Raw genomic sequence first — 15,675 nt, forward strand, 5'->3', positions numbered from 1 at the left:
CGCGCCTGCAGGGGTCCTCTAGAGTAGGATGCATCTAGGAGGCAGAAGTTGGGTTGGGAAGGAGGAAGTTCCCAGGGGTGGGCAGGAAACCCCTGTCTGACTTTTGGCCTTTGCAACCACCGGTAATTCCTGATTCCGGACCCTTCCCAGGCTGGTGAAGGGAGGACAGTTGGGGTCTGCAAGTGATGCCCAACCAGTTATTTCTCTAGGTTAACCAGGCCTACCCAGAGGCCCCCCACCCCCAACAACGGGGAGTAGGAGAGGGACATTGTCCATCTTCCACCTCCGTTATTGGGGGTCACAAAGGTAGAGTGTATATGTAGTTTCAATTTAGGTCTCTGGAGTTGAGACCTGACTGTGTGACCTGGGATAAGCGACTTCTCTTTGTCAGCATGCTTGACATACACTCAGCCTTAATAAATAGTGGCATTTTTTAAGGTGAGAGGGGCTGGATCATGTGTAGTTTTTGATGCTAGGCTGAGGAACTGCGGCACTGTTATGATAACCCAGGTCTGTGGGAGCACTGTGGGGAGGGAGCGTGACGGGGTAGAACCTGGGTGACAAGAGTCCATGCTCAGGAATGGGGAAAATATTTGGACCAATAAGGAGTGTGACATTGGTGGTGTGTATTTAAGATCCAGGCTATTTGTAATGATATACTAATGATGTTGCATATATGTATACATCAACACTATCATCAAGGAAAAAGAAAACAACCATAAATTCCCAGAAAAGTAAAAAGCCACCCTTCACCTAATGGTGCAGATGTGCTACAATTTTGAGCAACTGTTCCAGTGTAAGAACTAGAATTTCAAATATACACACTAATGTCATTGTATCAAATTGCAAAATACTGTTGCTTCTTTTTGGCAATATAATCTCACATTTTTTTTTAAATTTAATTTTGCATAGAAGACCTGGGGTGCAGGCCAGAGATGTGAGGGGTGAGAGGACCCATCAGAGACAGGGCAGGGAGCAGAACAGGCAGATCTACCGAAATACACTGCTGAGGGGAACAATGGGTGAGACAAAAGAGGTCTGTTGTGCTGTGTGTGCCCTGTGGGTTAGATCCCTAGCTGCGGATAGCACTGAGACTCAATCCCTAGGCCACCAGGGAGGCCCTGATCTCACATCTTTGATTTGTAAATGTTTCTTTTTCAACTAACTTGTTTTATTTTTTTTAATTTTTTTTTTAATAAGTTTATTTATTTATTTATTTTTTAAAGATTTATTTATTTATTTATATAAGCACTGGGTAACAGTCAGAAGCACGGGAGGGTGAGAGAATTCACCAGAGCCAGAGCAGGGAGCAGAGCAGGCAGAAGGACCGAAGTACACTGCAGAGGGGAGCAGCGGGCGGCAGGAGAGGTCTGCACGCCATGTGAGACCCTCCTCCAGTTGCCGGGGAGCAGCCGGGGATCGAACCGGCGCCGCAGAGGCCGCAGGCAGCTTCGCAACCCAGCGCTCAACCGCTGCGCCACTGGGGAGGCCCTCAACTAACTTGTTTTAATAATTAGATATTTTCAGGGGGCCTCCCTGGTGGTACAAGGGGTTGAGTCTCAGCACTATGATGCTTTCAGCAGCCACTGCAGCAAGAGTTGGATTCCCCGGTCAGGGAGCTATCCACATGGCGTGGCAGACCTCTCCTGTCTTGCCTGCTGCTCCCCTCAGCAGTGTATTTCAGTAGATCCACAGGTTCTGCTCCCCCTCTGTCTATGGTGAATCCTCTCACCCACCCCGCCCCCGCACCTCTGGCCTGTACCCCAGCTCTTTTATGCATAAATAAAATAAACCTTTAAAATATTAGATCGGGCCTCCCGGGTGGCACAAGAGGTTGAGTGCAGCACTGTGAAGCTGTCGCAGTCTCTGCAGCATGGGTTCAATTCCCGGCTGGCCAGGGAGATTCCCACATGGCAGGGCAGACCTCTCCTGTCTTGCCTGCTGCTCCCCTCAGCAGTATGTTTCGGTCATTCTGCCTGTTCTGCTCCCTGCTCTGTCTCTGGCGAATTCTCTCACCCTCCTGCGCCTCTGGCCTGTACCCCAGTGCTTATATAAATAAATAAAACTTGGGCCTCCCCTGTGGCGCAGCGGTTGAACGCTGGGTTGGCAAGATGCTAGCAGCCTCTGCAGTGCCGGCTTGATCCCTGGCTGCTCCCCGGCCACCAGAGGAGGGTCCCACATGGCGCGCAGACCTCTCCTGCCGCCCGCTGCTCCCCTCAGCAGTGTACTTCGGTCCTTCTGCCTGCTCTGCTCCCCGCTCTGGCTCTGGTGAATTCTCTCACCCTCCCGCGCTTCTGACTGTACCCAGTGCTTGTATAAATAAATAAATCAATCTTAAAAATAAATAAATCTTTAAGAAAAGATAAAAAATAGATCTTTTTAAATGGAAAGATTATGATGAAACTTCTTTTTGCTCAATATTATGTCTTCCAGATCTGTTGATTGCTTGTGCCTACTGTTAAGGTTTTCATCACATACATTACCATAATGACTATCAGTGGACATTTAGACTATAATTTTTTGTTTTAATGAATAAAATAAGAGTTAATATCAAACCCTCACAAGTGAAATCTGGATTCCAAAGCAGTTACATTTGACATTTTGACAGCTGTAACTAACTTGTACTTCAAAGAAGTTCTTTTCCTTGACACCCCTGCCAGCAATGTCTAACAACACTTTCTGAATATAAGCTGCATGTGTCCCTGGACAGAAAATTCCAGTGGAAGGAGGTGGGCAACCGGCCCTTGGATGAGCAATGGCCCCAATGTGAGTGTTTTTTTCCTGAAAACAATTTGTCACATTCACAGGAAGTTTTGGGCATGAATCTCTGAATTCCCTCCAGGGTCATCACAAAATGAGGCTTTCGCTTTACACTCCGTTTTTTTTTTTTCTAAATTAAAAATAATTATGGGCTAAAAAACCCAAAACAATTTTGTTTTATTTGTTTGGACGCAAAAGGGTGAACTGTCATGAGGAAGTCAACTCTGTGTCACACCCTGAAAACTGACACTGAAGTTTCTTGCAAGATGCAAGATTTTCAAAAATTCTCACAGAACTCCAGGAAGGTCTTGAGGAAGTGGTATTTGTAGTCAAGAAAAAAATCAGTGAAGTTCAGAAAATGCTTTGCTTTTATGCCAATGAGTTGGTTTTGGTTATATTCAGGTGAAATTACATTTTTTGCTTGCAGGTGACAGAGAAGGCAGTGACCCCTTTGAAGAAGAACAGCCTGTCCTCATTGGTTGGGCCTCTGTGTTCCCAGGTGAAAAGGGGTGATCTACTTTCTTACATGGGACTGAGGAGCTGTCTGTCCCAAGTGCCCTCCAGCCACAGCTGTGTCCAGGCCAGGGCCGGTATCTAGGAACATGTGGTAGGTACAGGGGTGGAGACACAGAGATAAAGAGATTCAGAGACAGAAAGACTTTTTTTTATTAATTAATTTGGAGCTCCCTGGTAGTGCAAGGGGCTAAGCACCACACTGTGAAGCAATCTGCACCTCTGCAGCACGAGTTCAACCCCCCAGCAGGCCAGGGAGCAACCCACATGGTGAAGCAGACCTCTTCTGTCTCGCTCGCTGCTCCCCTCAGCAGTGTATTTCAGTCTGTCTGCCTGTTCTGCTCCCCACTCTGTCTCTGGTGAATCCTCTCACCCTCCGCACATCTGGCCTGTACCCCAGTTCTTATATGCATAAATAAATAAATCTTTAAAAAATAATAATAATAAATTAATTAATTTATATTTTACATCGTTCATTTTTAAACAATGTTTGCTCCCCGCCCCCCCCCAGGTGTAGTCCCCATAGAATTTCCTCCACCAATTCACCTATGCACCATCACCGCAGTCCCTTGTGCTCCTCCCTCCCTCCCTCTGACCCCTCTCTCTCCTCCCCTGCAGGATGTCTCTGGTTTATAATTGTCTGTTTGTTTTTGTTTTGTTGTGTCGTGTTTTGTATTGCTATTATTTTTCCCCCCTGATGAGAGACAGACAGATTTTGCGTGGTATTTAGACAAAGTGGAGAAAGGGAGACAGACAGAGCAAGGGCAAGTCAGGGGCTTGGAAGGCAGGGGGGGATCTCTCTTAGCATTGCTGTTTGTTCCAGTTTTTTAAAAAAGATTTTAAAAAAGATTTATTTTATTTATTCATGCATACTAGAGTTAGGGTGCAGGCCATGGGTGTGGGGTGGGGAGGGGGTGAGAGAATTCACCAGAGACAGAGTGGGGAATCAGAGCAGATAGATTCACTGAAATACACTGCTGAGGGGAGCAGCGGGCGAGATAGGAGAGGTCTGCTGTGCCATGTGGGTAGCTCCCTGGCCAGGGATCAAACTTGTGCTGCAGTGGCTGCGGATAGCTTCATAGTGCTGAGACTTAACCCCTTGCGCCACTGGGAGGCCTGTTTGTTCTCCTTTGTCTCAGCCAGGGGACTATCGTCCTTGTCATCCCCAATCCTTATCTACTTCCTGTCCTGTGGTCTCCTCCAGGATTCAGAGCCCTCAGCCTCTGCCTTCCCTCTCTCCTCAGCTGTCTCTGACACCGGATCTGCTTTTCCTATCTTCCCAACTGTCTCTGATGGTGCCCTTCCTGCTCACACACTTGCTATGGCTTCCCCAAGGGAGTTGACTTGAAGGGATTTGATGAGGTCAGGATGGAGCAAGCAGAATAAATTAATAATAATGATAATATTTTAGTCCCATTTACAACCCTGAGCCCAGCCCTGAAGATGGATCAGCCCTTGACTCCACAGCTCCACAGTGTAGGGGGTGGTCTTACGTTCCTGGGGTTCTAGACAAGGCGAGGACAGTCTCTGATTCTCCATCCCCAGCTGACTCCAAGAGGGAAGGTGTTTCATGTTCGCTTCTGGATTTATGCCCGCTTTGGGGGTCTCAGATCTACTACCCTCACTATCTCGGTCCCTCAGCAGGCAGTAATCAGGTCCGATACTGGGGCGACCCCTGGTGGCGGTAGTGGAACATAGCGACTAGACACTAGTTCCCAGCCTCACTTCCTCCTGGAGTGTGTATGTGCGAGGCTCCAGTTCTTCCTCCCGGGTGCCCTCCTCCCAGGTGAAGGCGCGGATCAGGCGTTTCCAAGGTGGAGAAGATAATTTCACAAGACAGGCTGCGGGGGGAGTGTCAGAATTCCAAGGGCTCCCACTACCTCTCCCCGCCTCCCCCGCCCCATACCAGCATCTTGGGAGTTTTTCAAACAAACTTTAATTGTTTAAAAAGTAATACATGTGCAATTCTTAAAATGCAAGCTTTACAAAAATGCAAACCGAGAAACATGAGACTGTCTCCCCCCAGCAAGCGCAGTGTCCTGATTCCCATTCCAGAGGGCATAACTGTGACCAGTGTTACCTCAGAGAGATTTGGATAAAAGACCCCCCGCCTCAGTCCCACATTTTAGAAAATGTACACAAATTATCACGCTTGCTTTTTACACAAATACATATTGATATGATATGCTTCAACAGTTGTATAGTATTCTGCTGTGTGGATGGACGGATACCCATTTTAAAATCCCCAAAAGGTGGGCATTGAAGTTGTTCCCAATTTTTGATAATACCAAGAATGTGTCATTCTCTCCCCCACCCTCACCCTTTGTCTTCTTTTAAAAAGTAACTTTTAGGGGGAATAATTTCAGATTTACAGAAAAGTTGCAGATATGCAGAATTCCTGAATTACCCTCAACCGGTTTCATCCAATGTTAACATCTTAGATACCATAATATATTAGTCAAAACTAACAAATTAACTGAGTACATTAAACCTAGTATATTTTAGATTTTGATTTCTCCATTAAGTGTTTTTCTGTTCCAGCATCCAACCCACAAAACTGCATTGCATTTAACCCATCATTTTGTATACATGTGTAAATATGGTTCTAGAAATATTCCCAGAGAGGGAATTGATGGGTCAAAGGTTATGTGTACTTTTTATTTTGAGAGATTCTAGAACATTGCTCTGCCAAGTGATTGTACCAACAAGCGGTCTTAACCAGCATTGGGTGAGAATTGCTAGTTTCCCTACAGCAAGGCCAACACTGTGTATTTGTAAACTTTTAATTTGCTGTAGTTTGTTTCTTTGCCAAGCTAGTGGATAGAAAGTGGAACCACATTGTTTCAATTTGCATTTCAATTGCAGGAGTGAGGTTGGACACTTTTTTTTTTAATGTTTCATTTAACTGACTGTCCATGTTCTTTGCCCATTTTTCTACTTTTGTTTGAAAAATTAATTTATAAGAATGCCTCACATTATAAGGAATGTTTATTCCCTGCATAAAAAAACAGTCGAAATGGGTCTTTATTTTCTTCCAAAGGGTTTTCTTCCAAAGGGTTTTCTAGCTAGTGGGTCACATATAGGAAAGTTTCAGTTCATTCTCTTGGGTTTTCTATGTATAAAATTCACCAGCAGATAATATAATTGGGTTGAATTGCTTCTGAGAAACTCCTGCCAAAAATATCAACCTGAAATTCATCATAAGGAATTATCACCCAAAGCCAGTCTCAGAATCCACAGAATGGCTGACCTGACTTTTAAAAAATGCCAGTGTCATGAAAGGCAAAGTCAGACTAAGGAATGGCCTAGAATAAAGGAGGTGAGAGAATTTGATAAACACAGTGTGTGAGTCAGGGCATTCTTCTGTATTAAAGGACATTATTAGAATGCTTGACAAAATGTGATTAAGGTCTGTAGATTAGTGCGATGGTAAAATTTGATGTGTCGATTTCCAGCTGTCTGTACTTATACTGTGATTATGTGAGAAAATGTCCTATTTTTAGGAAATGCATACTCAAGTATTTGTAGGTAAAAGGACATAATTTCTGCAAGTTTTTCAGAGAGAGAGAGAGAGCAAGAGCACAACGTGGTAAAAATTAACATTCGTGGAATCTAGGTGAAGGATATCCAGGAATTCTTTGTACTAATCTTCCAATTTTTCTGTGAGCCTGAAGTTAGGTTAAATATAAAGTTAAGAGACAAAAACAATATGGACTTGGTCATGAAACTGTTGATATTTCTGTTATTTTTGACTTATGTAAGCAGTACTTTCATATGATTCAACTTCTACTTCTTCCTTTTTTCTAATATTTGTACCCTATTACTTTTTCTTAATAATGGTCATCCTTATCTTGGTCCTGATTTTGATGATCTTTTTATAACTTTTCTCATTAGATCCATTAGTATGGTTAATTTTATTTACAGGCCTCCAAATGTTAAACCATCCTTACATCTCAGGAATGTCCCTTTTGTTGTGGTGTTTTTAAAAATGTGTTACTTGGTTCTCTTTGCTAAAAATCCATTTTGGAGTTTTTTACACTCTTCCCAGTGAGAGGGGTGTGTAGTTTTCCTATTGTGCCTCCTTGTCAGTTTTTGGATAGACCAACTTTCTAAACATAATTCAAATCGTTCATTTTACAGACAAGTTAAGCTGAGGCAGTGAGAGAAGGGTCTCCCTCCAGTTCAATCCTGAGTCAGTCGGGACCCTAAGTCCTTGTGTCAGTGGGGTGAGGGCAACACTGTCGTAGAGGGACTAAACCCCCAGCTCAGCATTACCTCATTGTGTGGCCCGGGGAGAGAGAGGGGGTCGAGTCTCCTTCCTGCAGTTTCCGTTCAGGGCTGTTCCTGGTCTACAGCTGAGCGTTGGTGGGTGTCAACTGGGCATCTCTACACTTGCCCCCACAGAGTCGGTCCTCCTGACCTGGAGCCCCATCCTGACGGGGACTGATTCACCCTCGTGTGCTTTGTGCCGGCCGCCGGCAGGCCCCGGAGGTTCCCGGGCGAGAGCGCGAGCGGGGGCTGGGCCGGGGCCGGGACCCCGAGCGTGTCCGGGGGCGCTGCCCTCTGCGCAGGGAGTCCATCTCTGCCTTCAGGGCGTTACTGCAGGGAACCAGGAGGGGCCTGTGAGCATCTGGACCCCCGTCTCCAGAAACATCCCCGATAACATTCTTCCACCTTTCCCGGGAACCCCAGACCCTAGGATCCCCCATTCCATCCTTGTCATTCCCGGGACCGTCCCCGGGGAGTCCAGCACCGTCATCAGCCGCCCCGCCTCTAGACCCCCGGCTCCTCCCTTGATACTCCCTTTTCTGAACACCCTTCTCTTCTGCCCCGCCCCGCCCCGCCCTCCCCGGGGCTCCTCCAGGCGCTCGACCCCAAGCCTCCCTCCCAAGTGCCTACGAATTCCCGCCTCCGGAGAGCCCCATCCCCGCGCCGTCTCTGCTTGCGATGCCGGGATTCTCACTTCGACCCTCCCCTCCGTTCCATCTCCGAGGGCCCGCCCATTGCCCACGCCCTCGCCCCTCCCGGGGACCCTCCCCCCGTAACCCCAGCCCCACCACGCCCCACGTGGAAATCGGCGGAAAGAATTTAATCTGGGCAGCCATTGGTCGCGCCCTCCCCCTCCCCCTCGGCCAACCTGCACTCACACTCGCGCGCGCAGCGCGGCTTCCCGGGCTGCGCAGGCCCCGCTCTCGGCCTCGGCCGCGCTGGCTCGCCCCTGCGCCTCGTCCAGCCGCCGCGCAGACTCCGTGGCAGCCGCCTCCCAGCGCGCCAGGGCTTCTGCGGGCGCAGGGAGTAGGGTCAGGTTGGACACACCGCGCCCGAGCTTACGGTGTGCATACTAGCAATATTTGTGCGCTTTGCTTTATTTGCATTAAAGTTGTGTGCTGTTTGCATGACCTTTGCTTGTCGTGTGCATCGCTTTTCAAAAATTTGCACTGCTGGGCCTCCCTGGTGGCGCAAGGGGTTAAGCACCGCACTATGAAGCAATCCGCAACCTCTGCAGCACCAGTTCGATCCCCGGCCCACTAGGGAGCAACCCACATGGCGCGGCAGGCCTCTCCTGACTCGCGCGCTGCTCCCCTCAGCAGCGTATTTCAGTCTGCCTGTTCTGTTCCCCACTCTGTCTCTGGTGAGTCCTCTCACCCCCCGCATCTCTGGCCTGTACCCCAGTTCTTGTAAAAATAACTAAATCTTAAAAAAAAAAAAATTGCACTGCTTTTGCGAGTCGTTTGCATATTTCGCTGCTTTGATATCGTTTCTTGTGACTGCATGACCTTTGCATGATGCGTGTATTTCGCGTTTGTTTGCTTGTCCTTTGCAACAACTGTGCGTCTTGGGTAGCACAGAATCTTCTAAACTCCTCCCACCACTTCTAGCCACGCCCACCCCTTGCGCCCCAACACACCTGTCAGCGCACCGTTCACAGCCCCCATTTGGGTCCCCTGCTCCTTGGCCTCGTCCATCTCAGTCTTCAGCGTCACAAGTTGGGTCTCAAGCAGGCTCTGTGGAGTGGCCCAGAAGGTAGGGGAGAGGGAAGGGAGAATGAATTGGCCTTGCCCTTTCCAGGGGATACTGAAAAGACACTGGTGTTACTTGAGCTTTTATTGGAATGTCTTTTGGGGTCCTGTAGTTGTAAAACACAGAAGTGGCCGCTGAAGTCTGGGGTACCCAACAGTGACAGCTACCTGCCTGTAAGGCGATCCCTGCCCAGGTCGACCAGCCACCACTCCATAGCACTGGGGCGCCGACATTTAGCTCCCCGTCACACTGCCCTCAATTCCACCTACAGTTAGACTTGCTCACTGGCATGTCAAACCAGCACAAGCCAATTTAGTGATGAACCATGACTGGGCTTCTGGAGTATGCTTTGTCATCATCTGAGACAGCAACTGGCCTGGCTTCCTTGGGGGCAGCAAGGGACAGAGTCAGAATTTGAACTCTGGGCAGGCTGCTCTTAACCTTCACTGCTTCAGGCCTTCCCCAGGCCATTCCAGGCCTTCCTAGGCCTAGGCAAACAGGAAAGAGGGTAGGGGGCTGTTCTGATTTCTAAAAGTCACATGCTGCCTAATTCTGCTGGGCCCAGTATACAGCAGTCACTCAATAAATGTGAATGGTTGGGACTTTGAGGTTGGTTCTTCTGCAAGGCCCAAAACTGGGAAGAGTTAAGAAAGGGTTTGAGGGGGGTGGCCAGAGGAAAAGGGAGGCCCTGGCAGGTACCTCCCCCAAGAGGCCAACTTTAGCTGCCTAATTACAGGGGATATAAATGTCCCTCTCTAGAAATAGGACTCTGAACACTGGCTGGGGGGTTGAGTGGGTGGGTACAGTTAGCACAGGGCCTCCCCAGGAGGATTAAGGGGTCTGGGGCTTCCCTAGCCACCACCATTTATGTGACAAATAGCAGAGGACAGTGGAGACTTCTTGGTCAGAAGACAGACTCAGGAGTGAGCTGGCAACACAGGATTGGGAGGAATTGTCGTGCTATTCTCACCTCTCTCAGTGGAAGAATTGGAGAAAGGTGTGGGGGGGGTGGATGCTGGGGATGTGTGTACTGGCCCTCTCTCCTCAACATTCTGGATTCACCCGCCCCCCCACCTCTCCCCCCACCTACCTGGCGGCCCTCACAGGCCCTCAAAGTCACTTCCAGCTCCTGACGGACACCCTGGGCCTGGTCCAGCTGCCTGGCCAGGGCCTCCTCTCGTTGGATAGCCTCTGCCAACCGGCGCTGCAGTTCCTCAATCTCGGGTGCTGGGTCCCAGGGAGGCATGGTGGCATTGACCCTGGGTTCCAGACACCGAGGCCCCCGGGAGACCGAAGCAGCCAGATTCCAGGCCAGTAGGGCTCCACCAGCTGCTGCGGCTGCCAGGAACACGGCGGCCCCGCATAGGGCCAGGAGCCGCCATGCGCGCCCAGGTTCCTCCAGCCCCTGCTCGGCCATGCCACTGTTCACAGCTCTGGCCCCAGACAGCCACAAGTATTTAATTGGCACCTTGGGACGCCAGGGACACCCACGGTCCCGCCCCACGCGGTCGTGGCTTCCCAAACCGTTAGGAGGGGCGGGAACGCTGCCAAGGGCCAGCCCAGGCTTCTAGAACCCTGAACAGGACTAGGGGTCCTGGGTTCGAGTTCTGCTTCTGTGACTCACATGATGTCCTATGAGTTTCCTCCTCTGTGAAATGGGGGTGCAGTAGTTCCTGATCCTCAGGGCTTTGAGGGGATCCCATGAGCACATTCCATCTGGTGTTGGTGGTGGGGTGCTTGGTGAGGATCTCAAGGTATGTTGTCCCTTTCTGTTCACGGGGAAACCATGGCTGGGAGACAGAAGTCTATCCCTGATTGAGGTCAGCCTGACCCAGGCTGCTGAGCTTTACGTGATAGGCTGTGAGGGAACCGGGCAGACAAGAGGGTGTACTGGCCCACCCATCTCCTACTGGTTCTCCACTGGGCCACCAGGGGGCGTTCTTACAACATGAATCAGATCCTGGGCAGTTTCTAAGCGGCCCTCACTTTCATTCTGGCTCAGAATCCAAAATCCTCTGCTCTTCCCCTTCACCCCTTCATTCCCTTCTGGCTCTCCTTCATTTCCATATCCCCTGCCTACTTACCCTTCCTTCTCCTCCCTCTCTATTTCACCCTCCACCCATCTCCCCACTTCTTAATCCTTTTCTGTACTTCCCCTGAAAGGCTCTTGGCACACTTTTGGTGTCATTTCCTCCTTCACACTGGTATAACTTTCTCCCCTAGAGCCCTCCTTCTTCTCCACTAACTCACATGGGCGTTTAATCAGATTTCTCTCCTCTTCTGTAATTTCACATTTCCTGTGTTTGATTCTCAGCTGTGTCCCCCATCAGACTGGGTGAGCCTGCTCAACTGAGACGAGTTCATTAAAGAATCAAAGTGAAGACTCGAACCCCGGGAACAGCCTTCAGCTTGCTCTGAGAATGAAGGAGAAAGAAAGTTGGGGGCCTCCCTGGTGGCAATTCTCAGTCTCTGCAGTACAAGTTTAATCTCTAGATCGATCCCCTGGCGGGCAAGGGAGCAACCCCCATGACACAGCAGACCTCTCCTGTCTTGCCTGCTGCTCCCCTCAGCAGTGTATTTCAGTCAATCTGCCTGTTCTGCTCCCCATTCTGTCTCTGGTGAATCCTCTCACCCTTCACACCTCTGGCCTGCATCCCAGCTCTTGTATGCATAAATAAATAAATCTTTAAAAAAATAACTTCAGAGGAATGGTGATTTTACAATTTACAATCTTTCTAAATCCCCGAGTTTCCAGAATGTTTTTCCAAAGAGATAGGAGAGATAGGTAACATCATACAGAAGATACAAACCATACCCTCTATCTAAAATGTTTACTGTGACCTCACTACACATATACCAAATGTGTGAAAACCTTGAATGAAGACAGAAACTGGAGCAGTCCTCTGGAATCACGCCTGGAGTCCAGGAGCTGAAATCCAAGACGCTGTTCCTGGTCCTTGTCTCCACGAGGAAAGAATTCAGTGTTGGACCAGGACTTAGGCAGAAAAGCAAGAAATTTATTGTCAGATAAGAAGGAAAGGAAAGCTCTGAACAGAGAGGGGTCCCGAATGGGTAGCTGTTGCACAAGTAGGGGAGTTAGGCTTCAGGGTTTCACTAAGTGAAACTGGGGCTGAGTAGTCTCTGTTGTCTTTTTGGGACTGGCAGAAATCCAGGACATGTTTTTGTTTTTGTTTTTAGATTTTATTTATTTTGATACATACAAGAGCTGGGATGTAAGCTGGGATGTAAGAGGTGCAGGGGGTGAGAGGATTCACCAGAGAGAGTGGGGAGCAGAACAGGCAGACTGGCTGAAATACACTGCTGAGGGGAGAAGCAGGCAAGAGAGGAGAGGTCTGCTGCACCATGTGGGTTGCTCCCTGGCTGGGGATCGAACTCATGCTGCAGTGGCTGAGGACACCTTCATAGTGCTGCGTCTTAACCCCTTGCACCACCAGGGAGGCCTCTCCCCTGAAGTTATTGAGGCACAACCTTTTCATAGGACCAGACCAGCAGTGCCCTGACTTTCGACAAGTGCCCACAAGTTTGGGACTATGTAACTGGGAGACTGGCGCTTGGGCCATCTGTCACCACCAAATGCTAATAAAGTAAAGACAGGAATTGAATCTTTAAAATGTGCTTTAACAAAAACAGACAATTATAAACCAGAGACATCCTGCAGGAGAAGAGGAGGGAGAGGGGTGAGGGGAGGAGGGAGGAGCACAGGGGACTGTGGTGATGGTGCACGGGTGCCTTGGGGAAGGAAATTCTAGGGGGACTCAATGGGGGGGAGCAAATATTGTCTAAAAAATTTAAAAATGATAAAAGTTAAAGTAAAAAAATAAATAAAAATAAAATGTGCTTTAATCAGACAACGGGCAATCTGGAAGATGGTGGGGGTGGGGAGGGGGCTAACACCCTAAAGAAACCACCTTAACATTTCATTTCCAGCTGACTTTTTATAGTGAATTGAACAAAGACATTTGTTCAGCAGCAAGCAGGCCTTCCCTGCTGCCAGGAGCCTGTCATGTCCAGCCTCTGGAGCCCCTTATCCCTTTCCTGGACACCTGGCCTTAAGGGCGCCCTGGTGTGCTGAGGCTGGTCCTCAGATAGCGCTGGCTCCCCGCGCTCCTCCAGGCGTGGAGTCTGGATTTTTTTTTAATTTTTTAAAAAAATTTTTCCTTTGGGCTGGAAAATTAACTCCGACTAGACAGGCCATAAACAATGTGTGCGTGCAGATTTCTTCCTACACATTGTATAGCGTCTTACCCAATCCCCCTTCCTAATCCCTATCAGGACTAGGAAGAGGGGCTCCCAGTTTGTGTCAACTTTTTTTTTCTTTTTTAAAGATTTATCTATCTATGCATACAAGAGCTGGGGCACAGGCCAGAGGTGTGGGTGGTGAGAGGATTCACTGGACACAGAGTGGGGAACAGAACAGGCAGACGGACTAAAGTACACTGCTGAGGGGAGCAGTGGGCGAGATAGGAGAGGTCTGCCGCGCCGTGTGGGTTGCTCCCTGGCCGCCTGAGGATCGAATTCATGCTGAAGAGGCTGAGGATTGCTTCATAGTGCAGTGTTTAACCCCTTGCACCACCAGGGAGGCCCTGGGTCAACTTTTAATTTTAGTTAACAGTCCCCACAAAGCAAAGCCTGCATCTGCCTTCTTCCCATGTCTGCTGAGTGGGCCTGGCACTCAGGAGTTAAGCGTGAGTGGAGTGAATGCCCAAACAGGATCTCTGCCCCACATCCTTGCTGCCCCATTGCCACATGAAGAGACTGGAGCCAGAGAAGTCAGATCTCAATACCGGGATACACAGCAGCCTCTGATCCCTGCCAGATTCCTGCTGGAGATGGACCCACCACAGGCGTGCAGGACCCCTCTGTCTTGACTTCTCAACCTCTAGCTGGGTCACAGTCAGTGAAGGAAGAGGGACATTTTTAGGAAGGAGAGAAATCTATGCTCAGACCATTGTGTCAGGGCTTTGGTTTGGGGGGGGGGCAGTAAGAAATAAAACAGGTTGAATTCATTGTATTGGGTGAAACTTCCTCCTTCTGTCCCAGGTGTGGGGGCAGGGATGGGGGGCAGCAGTGTTTTGGGACATTGTAGTAGCAAGCTGGGGGTGGGAGTGGAGGATAGTGAGGAGGGAGGAGTAAAGCACCAAGGTGATGCGAGAAGGGCTTGCTTCCAGCAAGTCAAGAGAACCTGCTGGAGGGCCTCCCTGGTGGCGCAAGCGGTGAAGCACAGCACTATGAAGCTGTCCACAGCCTCTGCAGCACAGAGCTCGATCCCCAGCTGGCCAGGGAGCTACTCACATGGCACGGCAGACCTCTCTTGTCTAGCCTGCTGCTCCCCTCAGCAGTGTATTTCAGTCAGTCTGCCTGTTCTGTTCCCCACTCTGTCTCTGGTGAATCCTCTCACCCCCAGCCTGTGCCCCAGCTCTTGTATGCATAAATAAATAAATCTTTAAAAATAAAAGAGAGAGAGAACCCGCTGGAAGTGGAGGGTTTACAGGTACGGGGTGGAATGACTTAGTCATCATAAAGTGACTTCCTGAGCACCTATGGGGCCCTCTTGCAACCTGGGGACACAGAAGTGAGCAGAGGGTTCTACTGACAGAGATTCTGCTCCCAGGAGACACTTGGCTTCACTATGTGAAATACCCAGTGATGTCTGATGGCATTTTTGTTGGCACAACCTGGGAGTGGGTACAATCTGGGCGTGGTTGGAGGTCAGGGATGCTGCTCACAGTGCACAAGACAGCCCCACCACAGAGAACAATCCAGCCCCAAGATCAACAGTGCTGAGACTGAGGAACCCTGTCCCGGAACTTCAGAAGAGGGAGAGGGTACTCCAGGCAGCAGGTGGAGCATGGGCAAAGGCCCTGAAGCGGGATGAAGCTTGACAAGGTCCATACACAGAAATAATCGGGGCTGTAGAGCATGGTGAGTCGAGGCATAGAAGGAGCAAGGTTGTTAGGGGCCAGGGCGGTGTTTGAGGGTCTCTGGGAGGAGACCCAGTGGAGTCATGTGGGGGAGTCCACTGACCATCTGGGTCAGGGTCTGTGGGAATAGGGATCAGTATAGAATTCAGGGCAGACATAAAGGTCCTGGTCCAAGTGCCAATGCAGGAAGTTGCTTGTATGATAGTCGGGATTCCTGCAGAACTCCGAAGAAGATAACCTGAGGGATTATCAGGCTGGGGGAGAGTGGACCATGGTCCAGTACAGTCAATAGTGTCTTTTAATGTGATCCCGGTGGAAGAGAGAACTGGGGAGGCAATGTGGTGCCTGCCCCAACCCTAGACATTCCTGGGAACAATCTGGAGTAGGAATGACTGGGTGTTCATCCTTGCCCTCATGGTAGGTTCCAGATGTGTGGGTG

General features: G+C 49.4%; 1 protein-coding gene and 1 long non-coding RNA gene across 3 annotated transcripts; one reads left to right on the top strand and one right to left on the bottom strand.

Moving 5' to 3' along the window:
* Positions 1–6,978: 6,978 nt before the first annotated feature.
* Positions 6,979–11,092, bottom strand: CCDC194 (coiled-coil domain containing 194). 2 transcript variants are annotated; one of them, XM_054693939.1, is made up of 4 exons: positions 10,385–10,746; positions 9,182–9,278; positions 8,421–8,553; positions 6,979–7,872 (listed from the first exon to the last, which is right to left on the bottom strand). In XM_054693939.1, the coding sequence occupies exons 1-4, from the start codon at positions 10,709–10,711 to the stop codon at positions 7,722–7,724; spliced, it is 708 nt and encodes a 235-aa protein (XP_054549914.1). In that variant the 5' UTR covers positions 10,712–10,746; the 3' UTR covers positions 6,979–7,721. The 2 variants fall into 2 exon arrangements, 1 of the variants encoding a protein (XP_054549914.1); XR_008551297.1 differs by lacking the exons at positions 6,979–7,872; positions 8,421–8,553; positions 10,385–10,746 and adding an exon at positions 10,919–11,092 and having other exon boundaries at positions 9,240–9,278.
* On the top strand, positions 8,519–11,984 carry LOC119240038 (uncharacterized). The gene is made up of 3 exons (XR_005124063.2): positions 8,519–8,605; positions 9,153–9,297; positions 11,609–11,984. It is a non-coding gene; the product is annotated as an uncharacterized LOC119240038 (long non-coding RNA).
* The last annotated feature ends 3,691 nt before the right edge of the window (positions 11,985–15,675 follow it).

The sequence above is a fragment of the Talpa occidentalis genome, unplaced genomic scaffold (assembly GCF_014898055.3).
Source record: "Talpa occidentalis isolate TD23 unplaced genomic scaffold, MPIMG_talOcc4v2.1 talOcc4.12, whole genome shotgun sequence".
Taxonomy (NCBI): Eukaryota; Metazoa; Chordata; class Mammalia; order Eulipotyphla; family Talpidae; genus Talpa; species Talpa occidentalis.

Coding starts and splice junctions, on each gene's coding strand:
- CCDC194 (XM_054693939.1), bottom strand. CDS start 10,711: ATGGCCGAGCAGGGGCTGGAGGAACCTGGGCGCGCATGGCGGCTCCTG. Junction 9,279..10,384: donor GGGCCTGTGAGGGCCGCCAG/GTAGGTGGGGGG, acceptor GCCACTCCACAG/AGCCTGCTTGAGACCCAACT. Junction 7,873..8,420: donor GCCGCGCTGCGCGCGCGAGT/GTGAGTGCAGGT, acceptor GGTTCCCTGCAG/TAACGCCCTGAAGGCAGAGA.